Source organism: Ochotona curzoniae, unplaced genomic scaffold (genome assembly GCF_017591425.1).
Source record: "Ochotona curzoniae isolate NIBS_2020 unplaced genomic scaffold, NIBS_Ocur_1.0 contig_2321, whole genome shotgun sequence".
Classification (NCBI taxonomy): Eukaryota; Metazoa; Chordata; class Mammalia; order Lagomorpha; family Ochotonidae; genus Ochotona; species Ochotona curzoniae.
The window spans coordinates 8,812,681-8,833,931 of NW_024465421.1; the positions used below are offsets into that span (position 1 = coordinate 8,812,681).

Below are 21,251 nucleotides of genomic sequence, written 5' to 3' on the forward strand. Positions count from 1 at the left end.
GCCCGGGAGGCGGGTCTTAGGTCCAGGTGCGTACAGCGGCTAAGTCGTCGCGGCCTCAATTTCCAGGCCTGGGGAAGAGGACCCCGGGCACGGGCGTGGAGAGAGGGGCGGTGGAAAGGCAGGAAGAGTGGGCCTGCCCATCGCCGGCTCAGAAAGTGCTTACTGCGGGTTCTTGGAAATCTCGGAGTACGGGACCTCGGTCCGTGGGCGGGGTCCTTGGAGGGGACCCCAGAGTCCCGTCCCGGGCATTGGCTTTCTGGCCGTGAACTCTGCCAGTAGACCCTGATTGGTTAGAGACACTCCTTCAAACCCCCTAGGAAGCCTCCTCCCTGGGCGGGGCATCTCTTGTCACCTCCGGATTCCCTTGTCCCTAAGGGCTTATGGCCCTGGCGGCCGCCTCGACGGCACCTCTGTCGGAAGAAGGAGAAGTGACCTCCGGCCTCCAGGCTCTGGCCGTGGAGGATACCGGAGGCCCCTCTGCCTCCGCCAGCAAGGCTGAGGACGAGGGGGAGGAAGGCCGGGAGGAGGCCGAACGGGGGGGATGTGGGGCAGAGGAGGTGCCAGGAGAAGCCCCGAGCGCTGCTGGGGAGGAGGCAGCGGAGGGAGAAGCCGAGGACTGGTGCGTGCCCTGCAGCGACGATGAGGTGGAGATGCCAGCGGATGGGCAGGCCTGGATGCCCCCGCCCTCTGAAATCCAGCGGCTCTATGAACTGCTGGCTGCCCATGGCACCTTGGAGCTACAAGCCGAGATCCTGCCCCGTCGGCCACCCACTCCCGAGGCCCAGAGCGAAGAGGAGAGATCAGATGAAGAGCCGGAAGCTAAAGAGGAAGAGGAGGAAAAGTGAGGGCGGGCTCATCACCTTCATACTCCATCCCTGTACTCTGCATCCCAGTGCAGGGACAGGGGTGGGAAATGGGGGGTGGGAGCAGATGGTGGGATGGGCAGGCCTGTCTGGGGGCTCTGGGAGGAAGACCACCACTCACACTCTCTCTCTGCCTCTGCCAGACCACACATGCCCACGGAATTTGACTTTGATGATGAACCGATGATACCCAAGGACGCCCTGATTGACCGGAGACGCACGCCAGGTACACACAGCATGGCTCCCTTCCAGAAGTCTTTGCTTGGTGCCTCAGGTGCCACCCTGCAGGGGTGGGCCCACAACCCACGGCACAACAACACTTCACAGATAGCTCTGTTGCCGGTTCCTCCCCTTCCTCACTTGCCGGAACCACAGCCCTGTTCTCTGATCTGGTTCTCATCCCTAGTGTCTGTCCTTGCAGTCATTCCTGATCTGTTACCCAGACCCTTGAGCCAGCAGCAGGTGCCATGAGCTGGCTCTGCCTCCCCCACGTTACCAACCCCACCTGCTGCCACCCCATTGACGCACCTTCCTCCAATCCACCATCCCGCCTGGGCCAGCGCACGAGCTGCTAACCGGTCTCCTTGCTTCCAGTCTCAGCCATCAAACGAGCCTTTAAACACCAGTCATGCCTCTGCTGGGAAGGAAGTCTTCAGGCCCCCTTCCCTCTCCATTGGCCGTCTCTGGGACTTGGTCCTGCCCCCTCGCTGGCAGGCACTGCTCCCGTCTTAGCCTTCCTACAGTTCCAGAGGTTTCCCTGCCCACTCCTTATCTCAGAACTTCCGGGCAGAGGGAGGGCTGCCTCCTTCAATCCCTTTCGCATTTCTTACCTGCCCCTTGTTATCCAGGGAGTTCAGCCCGCAGCCAGAAGCGGGAGGCCCGCCTGGACAAGGTCCTCTCAGACATGAAGCGACACAAGAAGCTAGAGGAACAGATCCTTCGCACTGGGAGGGACCTCTTCAGCCTGGACTCGGAGGACCCCAGCCCTGCCAGCCCCCCAGTTCGGGCCTCGGCCAGCAGCCTCTTCCCCCGGCAGCGGAAATACTGACTGCTGACCACTGGAGCCTAGATGATCCCGCGGGGAGTGGGGTGCCGGGAAGGCCCACACAGCTCCTTGCAGAAGAGAGGGCATGTGCTGTTTTGTTGTTGAACATGGACTCTAGGGGCCTGAGTTAAAATAAAAGATGCAGTGCTCCTGTCTCCTTGAGACAGCTGAAGCGGAGAGGCCACATGGAAAATTAAAGCCAGATGGAGCTGAAGCTAACCGAGCACCCGCCATTCAGCCTGCCCTCTGACCCAGCAAGGTGGTCTCCTTGAGCTGGTTGAGGCAGAAGGTCCCCAGCTCAGCTTGGCCGCGAGGTTCAGTGTGTGGGCTGCTGGGCCGAGAAGGCCTTTGGGCTTTAAGTCAGGCCCCGCCCTGGGCCCGCCCCCGGCGGCCGGGAAGTGATCCCTGGGGTTGGGCAAGGGAGTTTCCCGGACCAAGGCTGGCCCCGTGTGGCGTGTATAGTAGACAGGAACACAGCACTGTGAAGTGAGTACAGGGTCCTGGCCCCGAAGACCCCGGCGTATTGGTGAGTCTGTGTCCCCTTGAGGCAGGCTTCCTGGGTCCTGCTTCTGCTGTGGCAGGTGTAAAGGGGAAGAGAGGTGGGTGTGCGCTCTGCTTTCTGTGCTGGCGTTCTGTGGCTTTTACAGCAACAGTAGATGAAGTGATAGATGGCTGCCTCGCAGCCCCGGGGCCGCTCTCCCTTGCGGGGCATCCACTCCAACTCCCAGCCAGGCTGGTGCTTGCCTACTCTCCCACCTGCTCCACCCAGGGACCGCAACTCAGGTCTGTCCTCTTGGGCACTTCCTCAGAGCCCTCAGCTCTGCCAGAAGCTGTACCTGTTGCCAGGCTGTGCCTGCTGTGGGCCTTGGTATTCGCAGAAGTCACTCAGAGTGAACTTGAGTTTGCCCGACATGGTTCATCTCTGGGGCGGTGGGGGTAGAATTGAGGGGAGGGAGTCTTGAAAAAATAGGAAGCTGGGGTGGGCGTTTGGCGTGGCTGTTTCAAGCCACAGGTTTTGATGCCTGCATGTCATACCTGAATGTTTTGTCGTCGGATCCTGGCCCTACTCCTAAGGCCGGCTTTCTGCTGGTAATGCTGTCACCTTGGGCCTTTGCGGGCGTTTAGGGAGTGGCCCAGTGGGTCGGTGTACACTCTGTTTCTCTCTGTCTTTGCCTCTCAAATAAATAAAAGGAACAATGTATATAAAGGTTTATTTATTTTACTTAAAAGTTAGGTTGTGGAGAAAGAGATCTTAGTTGGTTCACGATGGCCAGATTGCCCCAACAGCTAGAGCTGGGCAAATCCAAAGCTAGGAGTCAGGAGCTTCTGGGTCTCCTATGTGAATAGCAGGGGCCCAAGGATTTGGGCCATGTTCAGCTGCTTTCCCAGGTACATTAGCAGGGAGCTGGATAACAAGTAGATCAGCCAGGACTGTAACAGGCACTCATATGAGATGCTGGCACTGCACGAAGAGGATTAGCCTGTTACCTCACCAGCCCCAGGACAAAGACTTTTTCTTTTTTTTTTTGGAAAGTCAGTTATACAGAGAGGAAGATCTTCCATCCGTTGATGTACTCCCCAAGTGGCTGCAATGGCTGGAGCTGTGCCAATCTGAAACCAGGAGCTTCTTCCGGGTCTGTCATGCGGGTGTAGGGTCCCAAGCCTTTGGGCTGTCCTGGACTGCCTTCCCAAGCCGCAAGCAGTGAGCTGGATGGGAAGCGGGGCTGCTGGGGTTAGAATAGGTGCCCATATGGGATCCTGGCACATGTAAGGCAAGGACTTGTGCTGCTAGGCTATGGTGCCTGGGCCCCAGTGACATTTTAAAAAAGGAAAACCAGGAAGTTCGCTTGTGAGCCTGTGTTGTGGGAAGTTAGAGCTGTCATTCTGGAGTGAGCTGTTGGAAAAGGGATATGAAAGATGGCCCCTGGCTTTAAGAAAATGGTTTTTCAAGATATACCAACTTCTTTGTAAAGCAGAGTATTAGACTTCCCCCATCTGCAGGTTCACTCCCATGTAGCCCAATATCCAAGTTTCAGCCAGGCTGAAACCAGCCAACTCTACCTGGTCTCTATGGGTGACAGGAGCCCAAGTCCATGTGCCATCTTCCAGCTGCCTTCCCAGGAGGCATTGGCAGGAAGCTGGATGGGGGACATACCATGATGTGCACTGCCAGCCACGTAAGCAGCAGCGTGACTCACTAAGCTACAGCCTTGTCCCCCTGTACCACCACACTCCCGTCCTGGTGGACCCCTGGGTGAGGAAGGTAAGGCTGGCTATCACTGGTCAGATTCCTTGAGAACCTGTGTGGCATGCCCTGGGGTGGGGTGGGTGACCTGGAGCCATTCGGAGGACTGAGGTGGCTGGGTGCTCAGCCACCTCCCTGCATGTACCCTATCTCTAGGGGGCACAGAGGCCTGGATTGTGAGCACTGACCTGTGGCATAGTTTCCTGGGCAATCCCCTGCCCTTCCCAGGCCTTTCAGCTCCAGGATTATTGCTGGCTGGGCAGAATTCTGCAACCATGATGCCTGGGGTGGAGTGGGGGCACACTGACTCCACCCTCAGATCTGCCAGTGAGTGGGTGAAAGGCCCTGGGCAGGGAGCTGCCATGGTGGCATGTGGTTGAAGCCACTGCTCATGTCCGCATCCCACTTCAGAATGCCAGTGGAGTCATGGCTGCTGAGCTTCCAATCCAGCTTCTTGCTGATGTGCCTGGGGAGACAGTGGGAAAGGCTTAGCTGCTTGGGCCCCTGCCACGCATGTGGGAGACCAGAATGGAGGTTGTCACAGACCTTGCTGTGGTGGCTATTTGAGAAGGGAACCAGCAGATGGAAGAGTGTGTGTGTGTGTCTTTCCCTGTCAGTCTGCCTCAAATAATAATAATTTTTATTGAAAGGCAGAGTTAGAGGAAAGAGATCTGTTCACTGGTTTACTCCCCAAAAGGTCACTTCCCAAATGACAATGGCCAGAGCTGAGACGATCAGGAGCCAGGAGCTTCTTCCAGATCTGCCATGGGGATACAGGGGTCCAAGGACTCGAAGCATCCTCTGCTGCTTGCCTAGGCCATAAGTAAAGAGCAGCTGGGATTGAAGCAGTGCCCATGCGGGATGCCAGTACCACAGGCAGAGGCCTGACCACCATGTCATGGCACAGGCCCAGTCAATCTGCCTTTCTGATAACCTCAGTGCCTGGCAGCGGTGAAGTTTAGAGCAGGTAAGAACTGTTATCTGCGGGACTTGCCTACAAGTCTCAGAGTCTGTCTGTCCTGGGAACTTTGACTCCATGGTCCAGGGCGAGGCCTGGGAAACAGCAGGAGTAAGAATCTCAGCCAAATCCTATGCTGACACAAGTTTAGTGAAAGGGACCTAGGAGCTAGCCTTTGGCAGTGTGATTGGAACATTCCTAGGGCCCTGTGCAACCTGTATGGGAAAAGCTGGCTTCAAATTTCAGCTCCACTTGAAATTGCATCTTCCTGCTGGTGCCTACGTGAGAAGGAGCAGGCTATGGCTCATGTACTGGATCCCTGCACACTTAGGAGACCTGGATTAACTTCCCGGTTCTTGGCGTGGGCCTGGCCCTGGCCTCTCTGTGGTGTACATTTGGGGAACCAGCAGATCTCTCTGTCTTTGAAATAAGTTAAAAAAAATTTTTAAAAAGACATCTAAAGTGAAAGCTTTGCAGGCTGGGTCACTTTTTTTTTTTAATTGGAAGATCAGATAGACAGTAAGATTTTCCATCTGATGATTCACTTCCCAAGTGACCGCAACAGCCAGTGCTGCGCTGATTTGGAGCCAGGAGCTTCCTCCAGGTCTCCCACGTGGGTGCAGGGTCCCAAGGCTGCCCTCAACTGTCTTCCCAGGCCACAAGCAGGGAACTGGGTGGGAAGCCGGGCTGCCAGGATTAGAATCGGTGCCCATATGGGATCCCAGCGCATTGAAGGCAAGGACTTTAGCCACTAGGCCTCCATGCCGGGCCCAGGCTGAGTCACTTCTAGTCTGGGCACTCCTCACTGTCAATGATTAACATGAATTGGCTGCATGCAGGAGGGGCAGGGTCCTGGGCTGGCAGGATGGCCCCTTTCTAAGCTCCCACGCCCATCCTTCCCCTCCCCCAACAAAGGCATAACTGGTAGTAACTCCGAGATGATTTTCTTAGAAGATTCCTGGGGCCAGTCTTGTGGTGCTGCAAGTTAGGCATCTGTCTGCTGTCTGGCATCCTTTTATTTTAGCAAGGTGGAGTAGCTGGCCCTAGAACCAGCACTTTTGATATAGGATAAGCGCTTCCTAGGCTCCAGCTTAATCCACTACAACACATGTGCCCCAGTAAGTAATTAAAAAAAAATTAACCAAAGTGTTGCTAGGGCTGACATCATGGTAGAGTGGGCATCCTATATGGTTTGAGTCTTGGCTGCTCCATTTCCCTCCAGCTTCCTGCTGATGTGCCTGGGAATGTAGCAGAAGATGGTCCAAGTGCTAGGACCCCAGCACCCATGAGGGAGGCCTGGATGGAGTTCCAGGTGTCAGCCAGCCCAAACCTGGATGTTGGGACTATGAGCCTACAGAAGGAAGATTCTCATTTTCTGTTACTCTGCCTTTAAAATTAATGAACAAAAGGCACACGTCCCTGAAATTTTGCTGTCTGGAAGATTGATAGGCTGTGACTTCTCAGTTTCCCTGAAGTAGGGCGTGATTTTTGATAAACTAGGAAGCTGCTGGTGATAACAGGTTCTCTCCGGGCCTGTGGGATGACTCACTTGGTAAACACAGACCAGAATGTTCATCTTAACATCAGCGAAGGAATACTCCACAGGGACTCCTGTTTCACAACCTCAGGTTGAGTGGGGGATTCTGAAATCACTGCTGGGTCACCAGCCACTTCCCTCTCTCCCAGCTTCATGGCTGGCTGGACCCAGGGCCCAGGGGTGGGGCTCAGTGGCCCTCTGGGACCTAAGGGGAGGGCGCTGCCCACCGAGGACCCCCAACTGTGCACTTGCTCTGTACAGGGAGTGGTCCAGAGGGGAAGACAGGGAGTCCTGTGAGAGGCCCTTGATCCTGCTGGCGGATGTAGGACCTGGGAAGCACTTCTGGGAGTTGAAGTACCTTTGTATATCAGGATCAGCTTAAAAAAGGAAAAAAAGTTTATTTGAATCTCCTTGAAAGGCAGAGTGGCAGAGAGAGCTCCCATCTACTGGGCCACTCCCCACCTGCCCTCCACGGCTAGTGTAAGGCCAGGAACACCCTGCAGGTCTCCCATGCAAGTCACAGGGGTCCAAAGCCCTTGAACCATCATCTGCTGCCTCCCAGCAGCAGGAAGTTGGACATGATGCACAGCAGCCAGGACCCCTCCAACCAGCAGGATGTGGTTGTGACGAGTGGCAGCTTAGCTCACTGAACCACCATGCCCCACCCCAGTGGAAGAGCTTTTAAAAAACAGTTAAGCTTTTATCCAAGCTTCAGACTGCTCATATCAACTCCCCAGAGATGTGGCTTTAGAAGGTCCCCAGGTGCCTTTAACGAACAGCCTGGCCTGAGGGTGGTTTCCTTCCACCTGAGCTGCTCTCACCAAGTCACTGGGGATCTGGGTTAGCTCTGGGCTGGGGCCCCTGACTCTGTAGCACCAACAGGCCCCTGTGTGGTCTACGTGCAGGTGCTCATACAGCTCTCTGCGGCCCATGGGGCTGGCTTGGGACATCTGCTGTTTAAGAGCCACCATATCGGGCCTGGCGGCATGGCCTAGCAGTTAAAGTCCTCGCCTTGAACCTGCCGGGATCCCATATGGGCACAAGTTCTAATCCCAGAAGCTCCACTTCCCATCCAGCTCCCTGCTTGTGGCCTGGGAAAGCAGTCAAGGACGGCCCAATACTTTGAGATCCTGCACCCCTGTGGGAGACCTGGAGGACGTTCCTGGCTCCTGGCTTTGGATTGGCACAGCACTGGCCTTTGCGCTCAATTGGGGAGTGAATCATCGGACAGGAGATCTTCCTCTCTGTCTCTCCTCCTCTCTGTATATCTGACTTTGTAATAAAAATAAATAAATCTTAAAAAAAAAAAGAGCCACCGTATCAACCACCCGCAGTTGACCCTGATGCTGATCTGTAGTGACTCATGGCTTGGTTATTTCATTATTTATTTATTTGAAAGGCAATTCTAGAGAAAGGGAGAGGGTGGAGAAAGAGCTTTACTCCCCAAATAGCCACGACAGCTAAGGGCAGATCCAGGCTGAGGCCAGGACGTGCATCCAGGTCTCCCACAGGAGTAGCAGGGGCCCACATACTTGGGCCAGCACCTGAGTGCATAAGCAGCAAACCAGATCAGAAGTGGAGCAGCCAGGGCCCGGCACAATAGCCTAATGATTAAATCCTACCTTGTATCCACTAGGATCCCATATGAGCATTGGTTCATGTCCCAGCTGCTCCATTTCCCATCCAGCTCCCTGCCTGTGGCCTGGGAAAGCAAGTGAGGATGGCCCAAAGCCTTGGGACCCTGCACCCGCATGGGAGACCAGAAAGAAGCTGCTGGCTCCTGACTCCAGATCAGCTCAGCTCTGGCCATTGTGGGCACTTGGGGAGTGAACCTTCTGTCTGTATATCTGCCTTATTGATTTATCCAGTAAAATAAGTAAATAAATAAATCTTAAAGAAAAAAAAAAAAAAGAAGCAGAGCAGTCGGGACACCAGCCAGCATCAGCATCCACGTGGGATGTCATTATCACAGGCAGCGGTTTTACCTACCTCACCATGATGCTGGTCCAAGTTTTAAGTCACGAGATTGGAACCCAGAACTTGGTGCATCTTTTAATTAGAGGATGAACCCAGCATGAAAACTGGCAGAGAGGAATAGAGTCACCTGTGGTTCTTGTAGGTCTCACGACATTGTGGTTGGTAGGGCGGGCCACGGACAGAGAGCTGAATAGGAAAATGTCAGAAGCAGGAACTGAAAGGAGAGTGGCTTGGAGGAGTTGGGGCCAAACCTGAGGGTGGGGAAATACCTTCTGGAGGTCAACAGTCATTTCCCCCCCTTACTTCCTTATTTCTTTATTTGAAAGACAGAATGATCTCCCATCTGCTGATTCACACCCCAAATGCCCACAACAGGAGTGGCCGAGCCAGGCCACAGCCAGATGACAGAGACTCCATCCAGGTCTCCTGTATGAGTGTCAAGGAGGTTCCTGAGCCACCTCCCCGCGGTGGGGACACAGAGCAGGAAGCTGGAGAGGAGAATGGTGCATGGACATGACCCCAGATGCACTAATGTGGCATGCAGGCATCATATCCTAAGTGGCAGCACAGCTGCTGTGCCAAACGCCCACTCTTCCATTGTTCTTTTCAGGGCCCTGGCACGGTGAGCTACTGTCCACAAGAACCGATGAGCCGCATCAGGCAGCGTGTCCCAAGCACGCTGCCGGAGTCAAGTGTCTCCCCGGCTCCCCTGCGTGAGTGGTGGGTGGGGAGGTGGGGAGGAGATAAGCTCAATCCCCTGGTGACTTTGGGAGAAGGTCCAGCTCCAGGGTTGTGATCAGGGGGGTGAGATGCCCTGACCTGGGAACCCGGCAGGAATGGGGCCTGATGTGCTGTGAGGATGATTCCTGCTGAGTCACTGAGCTGTGTGCGGCACCACTCCCCACCCCCCTTGACTGGGCCCAGCTGGGCCAGCAGATGGTGGCAAGGCCTCAGCCACAGGGGCATGGGAGCTGGGCCAGCAAAGAACGGTGGAGGCTAGGCTAGAGCGTGCTTCCAGGCGCAGGTTCAACTTTCTGCCTGCAGCCCTGGCCCTTCCTGCTTCCCCATCTGGTGTCCTGGCAGGCTTCCACATGGTAGAGGAGCCCTCCTCCCCTTCCCGCACTTCCTGGAAAAAGCTTTCCTGGGTCATCAAGTACCCCCTCTGTGCTGTGTTACAGGTCCTTCCTAACCAGAAACCAGGGATGCTTGGTGTGTGTGTGTGGGGGGACCTCTAGGAGCATCCCCTTTGTCCCCGCCCCCATCAGGACAGGGGGACACAGGGTGCTGGGGAAGAGCCGGCCTCTCTGCCCTGAGTCCTCACAACCATACAAGCTGCAGGGACCTGCTCCCATTTGGTAGACGAGGAAGCAGCTACGAGGCTAAGAATGAGAGCCAGGATCCCAGCATTCCCAGCCTGGAGATACCCAAGAGCAACAAGGGAAGCTTGTTAAGGGTGGGCTGAGCTTGTGGTCACCAGCCCCTGACTTGTCAAGCAGGACACACCCTTGTCCCAGGTGGGCCGAGTGCCTGCAGACCCTCAAGGTGGAGCCCAGCTGCCTACAAAACCCGCAGCGCTTGAGCCTCTGACAGGCTGTTTGGTGGGTTGTGCGGAGGTCAGATGCGTTCCAAGAGGGGGCTGTCCTTGGCTGCTGGATTTGGGAATCCGGGATCCGGTCATGCGGTGAACTGTCCTTTCTGCACCTGTTGTCCCAACTCCTTGGGAGATAAGCCAAGGTCCTTGCATTGCCACATTGGGCAGAAGCCTCCAGCTGCTGGTGAAATTCCTGGCATGGCTGACATGTCCCTGTGCATGTCTTTTCATCCTGGGATTGTCCCAACCTATTATTTCATGGAAAACCCTTCATGCAAGTTTTTTTTTTTAAGATTTATTTTATTTTTATTGGATAGTCAGATATAAGAGAGGAGAGACAGAGAGGAAGATCTTCAACAATGACTGGAGCTGAGCAGATCCAAAGCCAGGAGCCAGGAACTTCTTCCAGGTCTCCCACACTGGTACAAAATCCCAAGGCTTTGGTCCATCCTCCATTGCTTTCCCAGATCACAAGCTGGGAGTTGAATGGGAAGCAAGGCAGCCGGACTTAGAACCGGTGCCCACATGGGATCCCGACATGTGCAAGGTGAGGACTTTAGCCTCTAGGCTACTTGCACCGGGCCCTTGCAAGTTTTTTAAAATCTAGCTATTTGCTTGGATAATCAGGCTCTGGTCAAAACAGTCAATGTCTTTTTACCATGCCTCCCCGTGAGGCCCGTGGCACTGTGGCTCTTTGTGCACTTTGACTCATTGACTTTGGTCTTCTAAAATGCTTGCCTGAGGAGCTGGCATGGCAAGACACAAACTATTCCTCCCCCTTGCAAGTGCTGGCATGACAGTTTGAGTCTGGGCTGCTCTACTTCCAATGAAACTCTGCATAAGGACTGGGAAAGCAGCAGAAGATGGCCCAAGTCCTGGGGACGCCACACCTAAGTGGGAGGCCAGGAAGAGTCTCCTGACGCCTGACTAAGCCAGTCTAAGCTGTCACGGCCATTTGGAGAGTGAACCAGCAGATAGGAGCTCTCTCTCTCTCTCTGTCTCCCTCTTTGAATCTCTGACTTGCAAGTACAATAAATAAATCTTAAAATAATAATAATAATCAAGGCCAGGCGGCGTGGCCTAACGGCTAAAGTCCTCACCTTGAACACACCCGGGATCCCATATGGGCGCTGGTTCTAATCCCAGCAGCTCCACTTCCCATCCAGCTCCCTGCTTGTGGCCTGGGAAAGAAGTTAAGGACGGCCCAGGGCCTTGGGACCCTGTGCCTGCGTGGGAGACCTGGAGGAAGCTCCTGGCTCCTGGCTTCAGATCAGCACAGCACCAGCCATTGTGGTCACTTGGGGAGTGAATCATTGGACGGAAGATCTTCCTCTCTGTCTCTCCTCCTCTCTGTATATATTTGACTTTGCAATAAAAATAAATAAATCTTAAAAAAAAAAAATCAGTGCCTGGCATGGTAGCTCAACACTTTCAAGTGCCATATCCCATGTGGGCACCAGTTCATGTCCCAGCTGCTCTATTTCTGTTCCAGCTCCCTGCTTGTGGCTGGGAAGGCAATGGAGGATGGCCTGGGTTCTTGGGATCGTGGTCCCGTGGAAGACGCAGGGGAGGAGGGGCTCCTGGTTCCTGGCATCAGCCATTTTAGCCATTTGGGGAGTGAACCAGTGAATGGAAGATATTTCTCTGTCTGTCTCTCTTTCTCTCTGTAGATCTGTCTTTCACAAATAAATAAAATCAATATTTTTAAAAAATGCACATTAATATAATGGGTGTTTCTTTGGGTCCCATTAAAAGTAACTTTTTGATACAGTCAAACTACAGTTGCTTATTAGTGGTTTTAAGATGGAAAGGCATCACAGAACTCACCAAAATGATCATTTTGCAACTGTTGGTGTAGAGTGGCTTTATGTGCTGCATAAGGTAATCAGCAAACAGTGTAAGAATAACTCTGATGGGGATGGTGTGGTGGTTCAGTGGGCTAGGCTGCTGCCTGCAACACCAGAATCCCATAGTGGAGCACTGGAATAAGTCCTGGGACTGCTCTACTTCTAACCCAGCTCCCTGCTAAGGTACCTGGGAAAGGTACAGAAGCCGACCAAGTGCTTGCCTCGCTGCCACCCCATATGGGAGACCCAATGGTGTTCCAGGCTCCTGTCTTAAGCCTGACCCAGCTCTAGGTTTATGGGGGAGTGGACCAGCAGATGGAGCGTTTCTCTTTGTCTGTCTTTCAAATAAATAAATCATTTTTTTAAAAGAGATTTTTTTTTTTATTGGAAAGGCAGATCTACACAAAGAAGGAGAGATAGAGAGCTCTTCTATCCATGGTTCATTCCTCACGTGGCTGCAATGGCTGGAGCTGAGCCATGCAGAGCCAGGAGCCAGGAGCTTCTTCCGGGTCTCCCACATGTACACAGGGTCCCAAGGCTTTGAGCCATCCTCTACTGCTTCCCCAGGCCATTAGCAAGCAGTTGGATGGGAAGTGAAGCAAGTGAGACACAAACTGGTGCCCATATGGGATCCTAGCACTTACAAGGTGAGGACTTAGCCACTGAGCCATTGTACCAGGTACTAAAATAAATCCTAGAATCACTTGTTTGACTCACTGAATGGCCACAATGGCTGGGAAAGGGCCAGTTTGAACCATGGAGCCTAGAGCTCCATTCGGGCCTCCCATGTGGGTGGCTGGAACCCGAGGACTTAGGCCATCACTTGCCACCTCCCAGGTGCCTTGGCAGGAGCTGGACTGGAAGCAGAGCTGCCGGGACTTGAACCAGGCCTCCCTCTGATGGAGGATGCAGCCATCCCCACGTGGTGACTTAACCTGCCGCACCACACACCCTTCCCCTACCGATTCTTCAAGAGAAATAACGACTGGGAGTTGGAAACGTGACAAGTCATGAGGACCAGATAAAGCCCTCTGCACAGGCCAGGCCCGCCAGCCTCCAATCCCTCCAATCCCTGACTCAGGGCTCCAGCCCATCTTCCTGATGGCTTCCTTCCTTCTCACTTCCATTTCTCACCCAGGCTGGGAGCTGGTGGACAGGGAAACCCATGAAGAGCCATTCCTTTCTGGAGAAGGTTTCAGAAACATCTGGCCAAGGCTGAGTGGCCTTGTCGGCTGGGGTTCTCCTGGGTACAAGTCAAGGAGACATAGCTAAGATCCCAGGAATGCCAGAGCAGAGGTGGGGCTGAGGTAGGGCTTGAGGCATGCCTGGACAGGTGAGGCTCTGGCTGGAACCACCTGCAGTGTCGCAGCACACAGGGGGTGAGTATTGCACAGAGCCTTCACTTTGGATGCCTACTTCCTGTTGACATGCATCCTGGGAGGACTCATGGATTTGGCTTCTTGCTGCACAGCTGTCTGGCTTGGGTTTGGCACAGTCCTGGCTTGTGCAGGCATTTGAAGAATGAAGCAGCATTCTGGAAGATCTACCTCTCTCTGCCTCTCAAAAAAAAAATTATTTTGTTTTCTTTGTATTGGCAAGGAAGATTTACAGAGAGGAGAGACAGAGAGAAAGGTCTTCCAACAGATGCTAATTCCCTCCCCAAGTGGTCACCACGGCTGGAACTGAGCTGATCGGAAGCCAGGAGCCTCTTCCAGGTGTCTTGTGTGGGTGCAGGGTTCCAGAACTTTGGGCCATCCTCTGGTGGTTTTTCTGGCCACAGTCAGGGAGCTGGATGGAAAATGGAGCAGCTCGGACACAAGCCAACACCCCTATGGAATCCTGGTACTTGAAGGGGGAGTGTGAGCCACTGTGTATCCTCTCTCACACTTTTTAAATTCTCTCTCTTTTTTACGAAGCAGCCAGTAGGATGAGGATGGTTGGCATTAGCTCACCATTTGCCCATCTCCCTTTCTTCCCAACCCGGATTAGTTTTCTCCCCTCCTAGCCCTCCCCCCAGCCCAGCAGGTGCCTAGGGTGACAGAGCATACACGAGAGAGGAAAGCACTACCAGAGTTTGCACTGTGACTCACCCAGCTGGTCCTAAAGGAGTGTCACCTGCACTGGGGTTCTCTGCCCTGAGCCTTGGCCCAGCCCTTCACAGTTCACCCCCCTGGGCGTGCTTAGGGCTCACTGGAGAGGGTGGGGCAGCAGGCAAAGATAATGCAGTTGTCACTGGTTGCAGGGTTACCTTTGAACACAGCCAGGTCCTTGGGTGCCCCCGGGGATCATGGGGCCATCTGCCCCTGGAGAAGGCAGAGCAGCGCAGAGCCACACTGCCCACCTGTGCTGACGTGGTCGCAGCTGCACTTTGGTCCCTGTCCCCCTCCCCACCCCCAGGGGTTCATTTCCACCTTGTTGGGAACATTTGTTCTGAGCCCCTCCTGGTGCCTACTAACGCAGGCAGTTTATTTCAGATTTTTTTTTTTAGATTTTATTTTTATTATTTTTTGTATTGGAAAGGCAGATATAGAGAGGAGAGACAGAGAGGAAGATCTTCTGTCCGATGATTCACTCCCCAAGTGAGCTCAACGCCCGATACTATGCCGATCCGAAACCAGGAGCCTCTTCTGGGTCTCCCACACGAGTGCAGGGTCCCAAAGCCTTGGGCCGTCCTCAACTGTTTTCCCGGGCCACAGGCAGGGAGTTGGAAGGGTAGTGGAGCTGCTGGGATTAGAACCGGCGCCCATATGGGATCCCGGGCATGTGCAAGGCGAGGACCTTAACCACTGCGCCACCGCGCCGGGCCCTATTTCAGATTTTTTTTATTGGGGTCAGTGCTGTGGGTTCGCTGGCTAAGCCACCATCGTCAGTCAGCACCAGCATCCCACAGCCAGCTAGAGTTCTGATTGCTCCATTTCCGATGCAGTTCCCTGCTTGTGGCCTGGGAGAGCAGCAGAGGATGGCCCAGGTCCTTAGATCCCTACGACTCATATGGGAGACCCGGAAGAAGCTGGCTCCTGGCTCCTGGCTTCGGCTCAGCTCAGCTCTGGCTGTTTTGACCATTTGGGGGGGGGGGTGAACTAGTGGATGAAAGATCTTTCTGTCTCTCCTTGTCTCTGTAAATCTGACTTTACAATAATGAATAAATATATTTTCAAACTTTATTTCAAAAGCAAATAAATACAAATAAAAATGTGAAAGGTAGATTTACTGAGATAAAGGAAGAGAGAGATCTTCCATCTGCAAATTCACTTCCCAAATGGATGCCACAGCAGAGGCTAGGTCGAGTGAAAGCCAAGAACCAGGAGCTTCTTCTGGGTTTTCCACATGAGTGGAAAGGATCTAGGTCCTGAGGCCATCTTCCGCTGCTTTCCTGTCTGTTAGCAGAGAGCTGGATCAGAAATGGAGCTGCTAGAACTCCAATTGGTGTTCCCATACAGGATGCCAGCATTACAGGAAGTGGCTTAAGTAGCCCTATCACAGCATGGGTCCCCATGGACTGTTTAGAGGGAGGGAGGTGATGGGATTTGAGAGGGGAGGAGCTGGTAACCTTCTGTGCCTCATTGTGACAAGTAGGTCTCAGCAAAGGTGAGATTGGGAAGGACTGTGCTGTCCTGGGAGGGAAGAGAAAAAAATGTTTTGCCCCATACACAGCCCAACCCTGGGCCCTAGCCCGCCTCGTGCCAGGCACCCTGTGCGCATTGTGTGTCTCCTCCCCACCTGTGCAGCTGTCCCTGCAGGAGTTACCATGACAACCACAGAGTCCATCATCCGTATCCCTCCATACCACTACATCCATGTGCTGGACCAGAACAGCAATGTGTCTCGTGTGGAGGTGGGACCCAAGACCTACATCCGGCAGGACAATGAGAGGTTGGCATGGGGACTGACTGGCCACGTGGGAATGGGGGCCCTGGGGCTGTTATTGTCCTTACCTTCACTGGAGGTGGGTCGGGCAACAGGCAGGGTCCTCACATCCCTTTTCATTCCCCCAACAGGGTCCTGTTTGCCCCGGTTCGGATGGTGACGGTCCCCCCACGTCACTACTGCACGGTGGCCAACCCCGTGTGTCGGGATGCCCAGGGCTCAGTGCTATTGGACGTCACAGGGCAAGTTCGGCTTCGCCACGCTGACCTGGAGATCCGCCTGGCTCAGGACCCCTTCCCTCTGTATCCAGGGGAGGTTCTAGAGAAGGTACCTGGCATAGTTTCCCCATGCCCCCAGTCTACCCACCTTACATGAGCTGGGACAGGGCAGGTGTTGGCTGCCGCCAGGGCAGAGCTGCCTCAGTTTCCCTTCACTCACCAGCCTAGCTAGCCCCTTTCTCTTCATGGACCCTTGATGATCCTGCCCTCCCATCTCAGCAGCTGCATAGCCCTCAACTGGCTGAGCCAAGGTTAAGCTCCTCATCCATTTGAACAACCTACCTAAGTGGCTGCCACAGCCAGGGCTGCACCAGGCCAAAGCCAGGAGCAAAAAATTCCATTCAGATTGCCCATGTAGGTGGCAGGGGCCCAAGTACTTGAGCTATCTCCTGCTGAATCCCCAGGCAAATTAACAGGAAGCTGGAGAGGGAGAAGAACAAGTGAGACTTGATTGTCACTCGGGTACAGGTTGTTGGTGTCACAGGTGGTGGCTTAGTCTGCTGTGTCATAGCATGGAGCCCTAGCCAGTGCTTCTTGGTCCTGGGGGTACAGTAGCATAACCTGGGGAGGCTTCAAGTCTGCTCAGATGCAGACAGTCTGGGGAAGAAGTGTGGGTGTGTGGAGAAGTGGAATCTTACTAAAAAGTCAGTCCTAAGGACTTGAAGCAAACAGTGTCTAGGAATTCTGTGCATTATGCTTGCCAATTTTCCCAAAGTCTGAAGCTGTTAAAATGAAGGTGTTTGTTTTTTTAAATCCATATTCAGGCTTTGTCTCAGACCCACTGGACTCTCCCTTCGCACATGCGAGCGCGCACGCGTGCGTGTGTGTGTGTAGGATATAGTTTTAACAGCTCCCCAGGGCTTTGTCATCCCTCCCAGACTTGCTTTAACCTGCCGGGAGCCAGGAGGACAGTGATGACCTCTAAATGACCCTCTCCACCCTGGAGGGGGACAGTTGCCTCTGGCCTGCCTTCCGCATCCCACCACGAGCATAGCTCAAATCCTTACTGTGAACCTGCCTAGACCTTGAGCTTCTCAATCTCTTTCCCCTCCTTCTCACCACTGCTGTTGTTCCCCAACCCCTGCTCAGTGCTGGGTCCACTCTGGGCTTGGTTGTTCTCCTCTGCCCCGTCACATGTTTCCAGACCCACTCCCCCACCTTGTCCATTCCTTGGGACACAGGAAGATGGGCATCATGGCCTCTGATTTCCTGCTAATGAAGTTGAGCTGGCCGGGGCAGAGTGGGGGTAGGGTTATTGCACTGAGCACCCCATGACGCCATTCTTCTCCTTCTAGGATATCACCCCGCTGCAAGTGGTTCTGCCCAATACGGCACTGCATCTGAAGGCCCTGCTGGATTTCGAAAACAAGGATGGAGAGAAGGTGGTGGCAGGAGATGAGTGGCTGTTTGAAGGGCCCGGTATGTTCTTTCCACAGGGTTCATGGTCAAGGTCTTCCTGTTCTTCCCCTGTGGCCCTCACACCTGCCCCTCTGACCTCTTGCCTCCCCTTGCCTTGCCTCCCCCCAGGCACGTACATCCCCCAGAAGGAGGTGGAGGTTGTCGAGATCATTCAAGCCACAGTCATCAGACAGAACCAGGCGCTGCGGCTGAGGGCCCGCAAGGAGTGCTTGGACCGGGATGGCAAGGAGAGGGTGACAGGTGGGTTGCCAAGGGGCCCGAGAGAGCTCCACTGTGGGAGAAGAGGAAGGAGCTGGGTAAAGCTGGCCAGAGGTGCCCTGGCCTTTCCCCACCCTTACCCGATGCTGGCTCCGCTCTCATGCTGACCCCTGTGTTCCTACAGCCTGGCCTCGCCTGGCCTCTGTCCCCAGCCTCCACTGGGCACTGGAGGCAGTGGCCGTGTCTCCTCTGCTTGCAGACTGACAGGGCAGCAGTTCAGGTGCCTCAAGCAAAGGCATCGTGGGTCCCGTGCCATGCGCTTCCCAGGGCAGGGTGCTGACCCAGCCGGCTGGATGCTCAAGTCAGAATCCCTGTGTTGGCCGTGGAATCCAGCTCCAGCCTGGTGCTGATGTGCACCCTGGGAAGTGCTGGTGATGGCTCCAGTGTTTGAGGTCCTGCCAGTCATGTGGGAGACCAGGAGGGGCTTCCTGGCTCCTGACGTTGGCCCTTGCACAACCCCAACTATCGCAGGCGTTTGGAGGGTGAACTCAGTGGATGCAGCTGGCTCTCCCTCTGCTTCTCTGCCTTTCAGATGAAAAGTTTTGCAGCTCACTTTACCCAAAAACCTCAAAAGAGTACTATTCACATTTTTTTAAATTTAAAACAATATTTATGTTGGGGGTCTGTGATGCCAGAGTCAGCACCCCATATGGGTGCTGGTTCATATCCCAGCTGCTCCACTTCTCATCCAGCTCCCTGCTTGTGGCCTGGGAAAGCAGTAGAGCACAACCCGAAGCCTTGGACCCTGCACCTGCGTGGGAGACCCGTAAGAAACTCCTGGCTTCAGATCAGCTCAGCTCCAGCCGTTGCAGCCATTTAGGGAGTAGACAGAAGATATTTTTCTCTGTCTTTCCTTCTTTCTGTAAATCTGCCTTTCTAATAAAAAATAAATCTGAAGAAAATATTTTCATTGGAAAGGCAACACAGAGAGGGATCTCCAGTTTCTTGCTTCACTCCCCAAATGGCCACCAGGGCTGGAGTTAAGTCAGTTCGAAGCCAGGAGTCTCCTGCTTTCCCAGGCCACAAGCAGGAGCTGGATGGGAAGTGGAGCAGCTGAGACTTGATCTGGCATCCACATGGGTTAGCTAGCACCGCAGGTAGAGGCTTCACGGGTGTCAGCCATCAAGTGCTCATGTGTTTCAAAGGATAGGATGGGACTCAGATTCCTGATGCTGGGTGCATGACCCTGCAAGAGGAGGCTGTAGCTTGCACCTGCTGCCATACACTGAAAGGCACCTACACCTGTCAGGAAGCAGCTTCTGCCCCCCGTGCCAGCGAGAGGAAAACAGTTGGCATTTGGAACTTGGAGCAGGTGTTGGCAGAGCAGCGATCTGAACTGCTTTGACTGGCTTTTTCTTTCCTTTTTTTTTTTTTTTTTTTTAGAAAAGTAGATTTACAGAGAGAAGGAAAGAAAATCTTCCACCTGCTGGTCTACTCCCCAAATGGCCCTAACAACCAGCATGTTCAAGGCGAGGACTTTAGCCACTAGGCCACTGTGCTGGACCCTCTTTTTTTTTTTTTAAGTTTTATTTATTTTTATTGGGGGCAGATTTACAGAGAGGAGACAGACAGAAAGATCTTCTGCCTGCTGAGTTACTCCACAAGTGGCTGCAATGGCTGAGCTGAGCTAATCCAAAAATGGCCTGGCACAATAGCGTAGTGGTTAAAATCTTCGCCTTACACACCCGGGATCCCATATGGGAGTCGGTTCTAATCCCAGCAGCCCTGCTTCTTATCCAGCTCCCTGCTTGTGGCCTGGGAAAGCAGTTGAGGACAGCCCAAAGCCTTTGAACCCTGTACCCGCATGAGAGACCCAGAAGAGCTTCCTGGCTCCTGGCGTTGGATCGCCTTAGCTCCAGCTGTTGAGGCCACATGTGGAATGAATCGTTAGATGGAAGATCTTCCTCTCTTTCTTCCTCTCTGTATATCTGCCTTTCCAATAAAAATAAATAAATCTTTAAATAAAGAAGAAGAAGAAAGGCGTGAGTGTGAATGCTGCTGTCTGGGCCCTGAAGTCAGCTCTTGGCTTAGAAAGTCCTGCAGGTCCCTTGCTGTTGACTTGGTGATAGCGGACAGCAGAGTGACCTCTGACCCTTCCCCCTTGCCCTCGGCCTAGGGGAAGAATGGCTGGTGCGCACGGTGGGTGCATACCTCCCTGCAGTGTTCGAGGAGGTCCTGGACTTGGTGAATGCAGTGATCCTCACTGAAAAGGTTTGTGAGCCCAGGCTGCGGGGTCAGGGTGCGATGGATTGTGTGGGTAGCATTTCCAGGGTCACAAACCCCAAACTTCTGGGGTGGTGGGCATTTAGTCACTAGGCTCCCAACAGCCTTTGGTGGCCCGGCGGTGGAGGGGAACTCCCCAGCATCCTTTGGAGGAGCCGGGGGCCCTCCCTCTGCCACTCAAACCCCTTGTTGTCCCACAGACAGCCCTGCATTTGCGGGCTCGGCAGAACTTCCGAGACCTGCGGGGTGTGGTCCGCCGCACCGGGGAGGAGTGGCTGGTGACAGTGCAGGACACGGAAGCCCACGTGCCGGACGTCTACGAGGAGGTGCTAGGGGTGGTGCCCATCACCACCCTGGGCCCCCGAAACTACTGTGTCATTCTAGACCCAGTTGGCCCTGACGGCAAGAACCAGCTAGGGCAGAAGCGTGTCGTCAAGGTGAGTGTGGCTCTCTGTATCGGTGGAATGCTCTAGTAGAAGCATCTGCTGTGTTTTTGCACGGGGAATACAGCAGGCTCAAAACACCCTTCTGCTAGATTCCTGCCAGCCACTGATTTATCCCCAATGAGGCTTCCAGAAGTGCACAGATGAAAGAAACAGACAAGTCTAGGGATGAAGCAGTTAGGATGCTGTTTGGGACTCCCCACATCCCATACCATGCCTTCAAAGCCTGGCCCCACCCCTGCTGCAGCCCCACCCCTGCTGCAGTCCCACCCCTGCTGCAGTCCCATCCCTGCTGCAGTCCCACCCCCGCTGCAGTCCCACCCCCGCTGCAGTCCCACCCCCGCTGCAGTCCCATCCCCCTGCTGCAGTCTCACCTCCCTGCAGTCTCACCTCCCTGCAGTCCCATCCCGCTGCAGCCCCCTGCTCATGCACGGGCTGGGAAGCAGCAGGTGTTGGCCCAGGGACGACCCAGATGGAGTTCCTTGTTCCTAGGTGTTGTGGACGTTAGGGACATAAGCCAGAGGATGGGAGGTCTTTCCTTGTCCTTTCTGCCTCTCTCTCCATGCCGTTCATATAAAATGAATGAGTAGATACAGAAATAGATAAGGATTTCTCTCTTTTTATTTTAAAGATTTATTTTCTTTTCATTTGAAAGACAAAATTACAGGACAGAAGGAGAGAGAGAAAAAGATCTTCCATC

The 21,251-nt window shown here is 54.0% G+C and overlaps 2 protein-coding genes across 6 annotated transcripts in view; both read left to right on the plus strand.

Moving 5' to 3' along the window:
* PAGR1 (PAXIP1 associated glutamate rich protein 1) lies at window positions 1–3,107 on the plus strand. The gene is made up of 3 exons (XM_040973044.1): window positions 1–841; window positions 1,007–1,089; window positions 1,712–3,107. The coding sequence occupies exons 1-3, from the start codon at window positions 381–383 to the stop codon at window positions 1,909–1,911; spliced, it is 744 nt and encodes a 247-aa protein (XP_040828978.1). The 5' UTR covers window positions 1–380; the 3' UTR covers window positions 1,912–3,107.
* Window positions 1,998–21,251, plus strand: part of LOC121151552 (major vault protein) — a 27,603-nt gene continuing 8,349 nt past the window's right edge. Inside the window, exons 1-8 of one of the 5 annotated variants that reach the window (XM_040973039.1) lie at window positions 1,998–2,434; window positions 9,236–9,338; window positions 15,792–15,936; window positions 16,062–16,257; window positions 17,504–17,627; window positions 17,736–17,867; window positions 20,002–20,096; window positions 20,309–20,545. In XM_040973039.1, the coding sequence (XP_040828973.1) occupies window positions 9,272–9,338; window positions 15,792–15,936; window positions 16,062–16,257; window positions 17,504–17,627; window positions 17,736–17,867; window positions 20,002–20,096; window positions 20,309–20,545 (996 nt within the window). In that variant the 5' untranslated portion in view covers window positions 1,998–2,434; window positions 9,236–9,271. The remainder of the gene's footprint in view (window positions 2,435–9,235; window positions 9,339–15,791; window positions 15,937–16,061; window positions 16,258–17,503; window positions 17,628–17,735; window positions 17,868–20,001; window positions 20,097–20,308; window positions 20,546–21,251) is intronic. The other 4 variants (XM_040973041.1, XM_040973040.1, XM_040973042.1 and 1 more) reach the window with 4 other exon arrangements.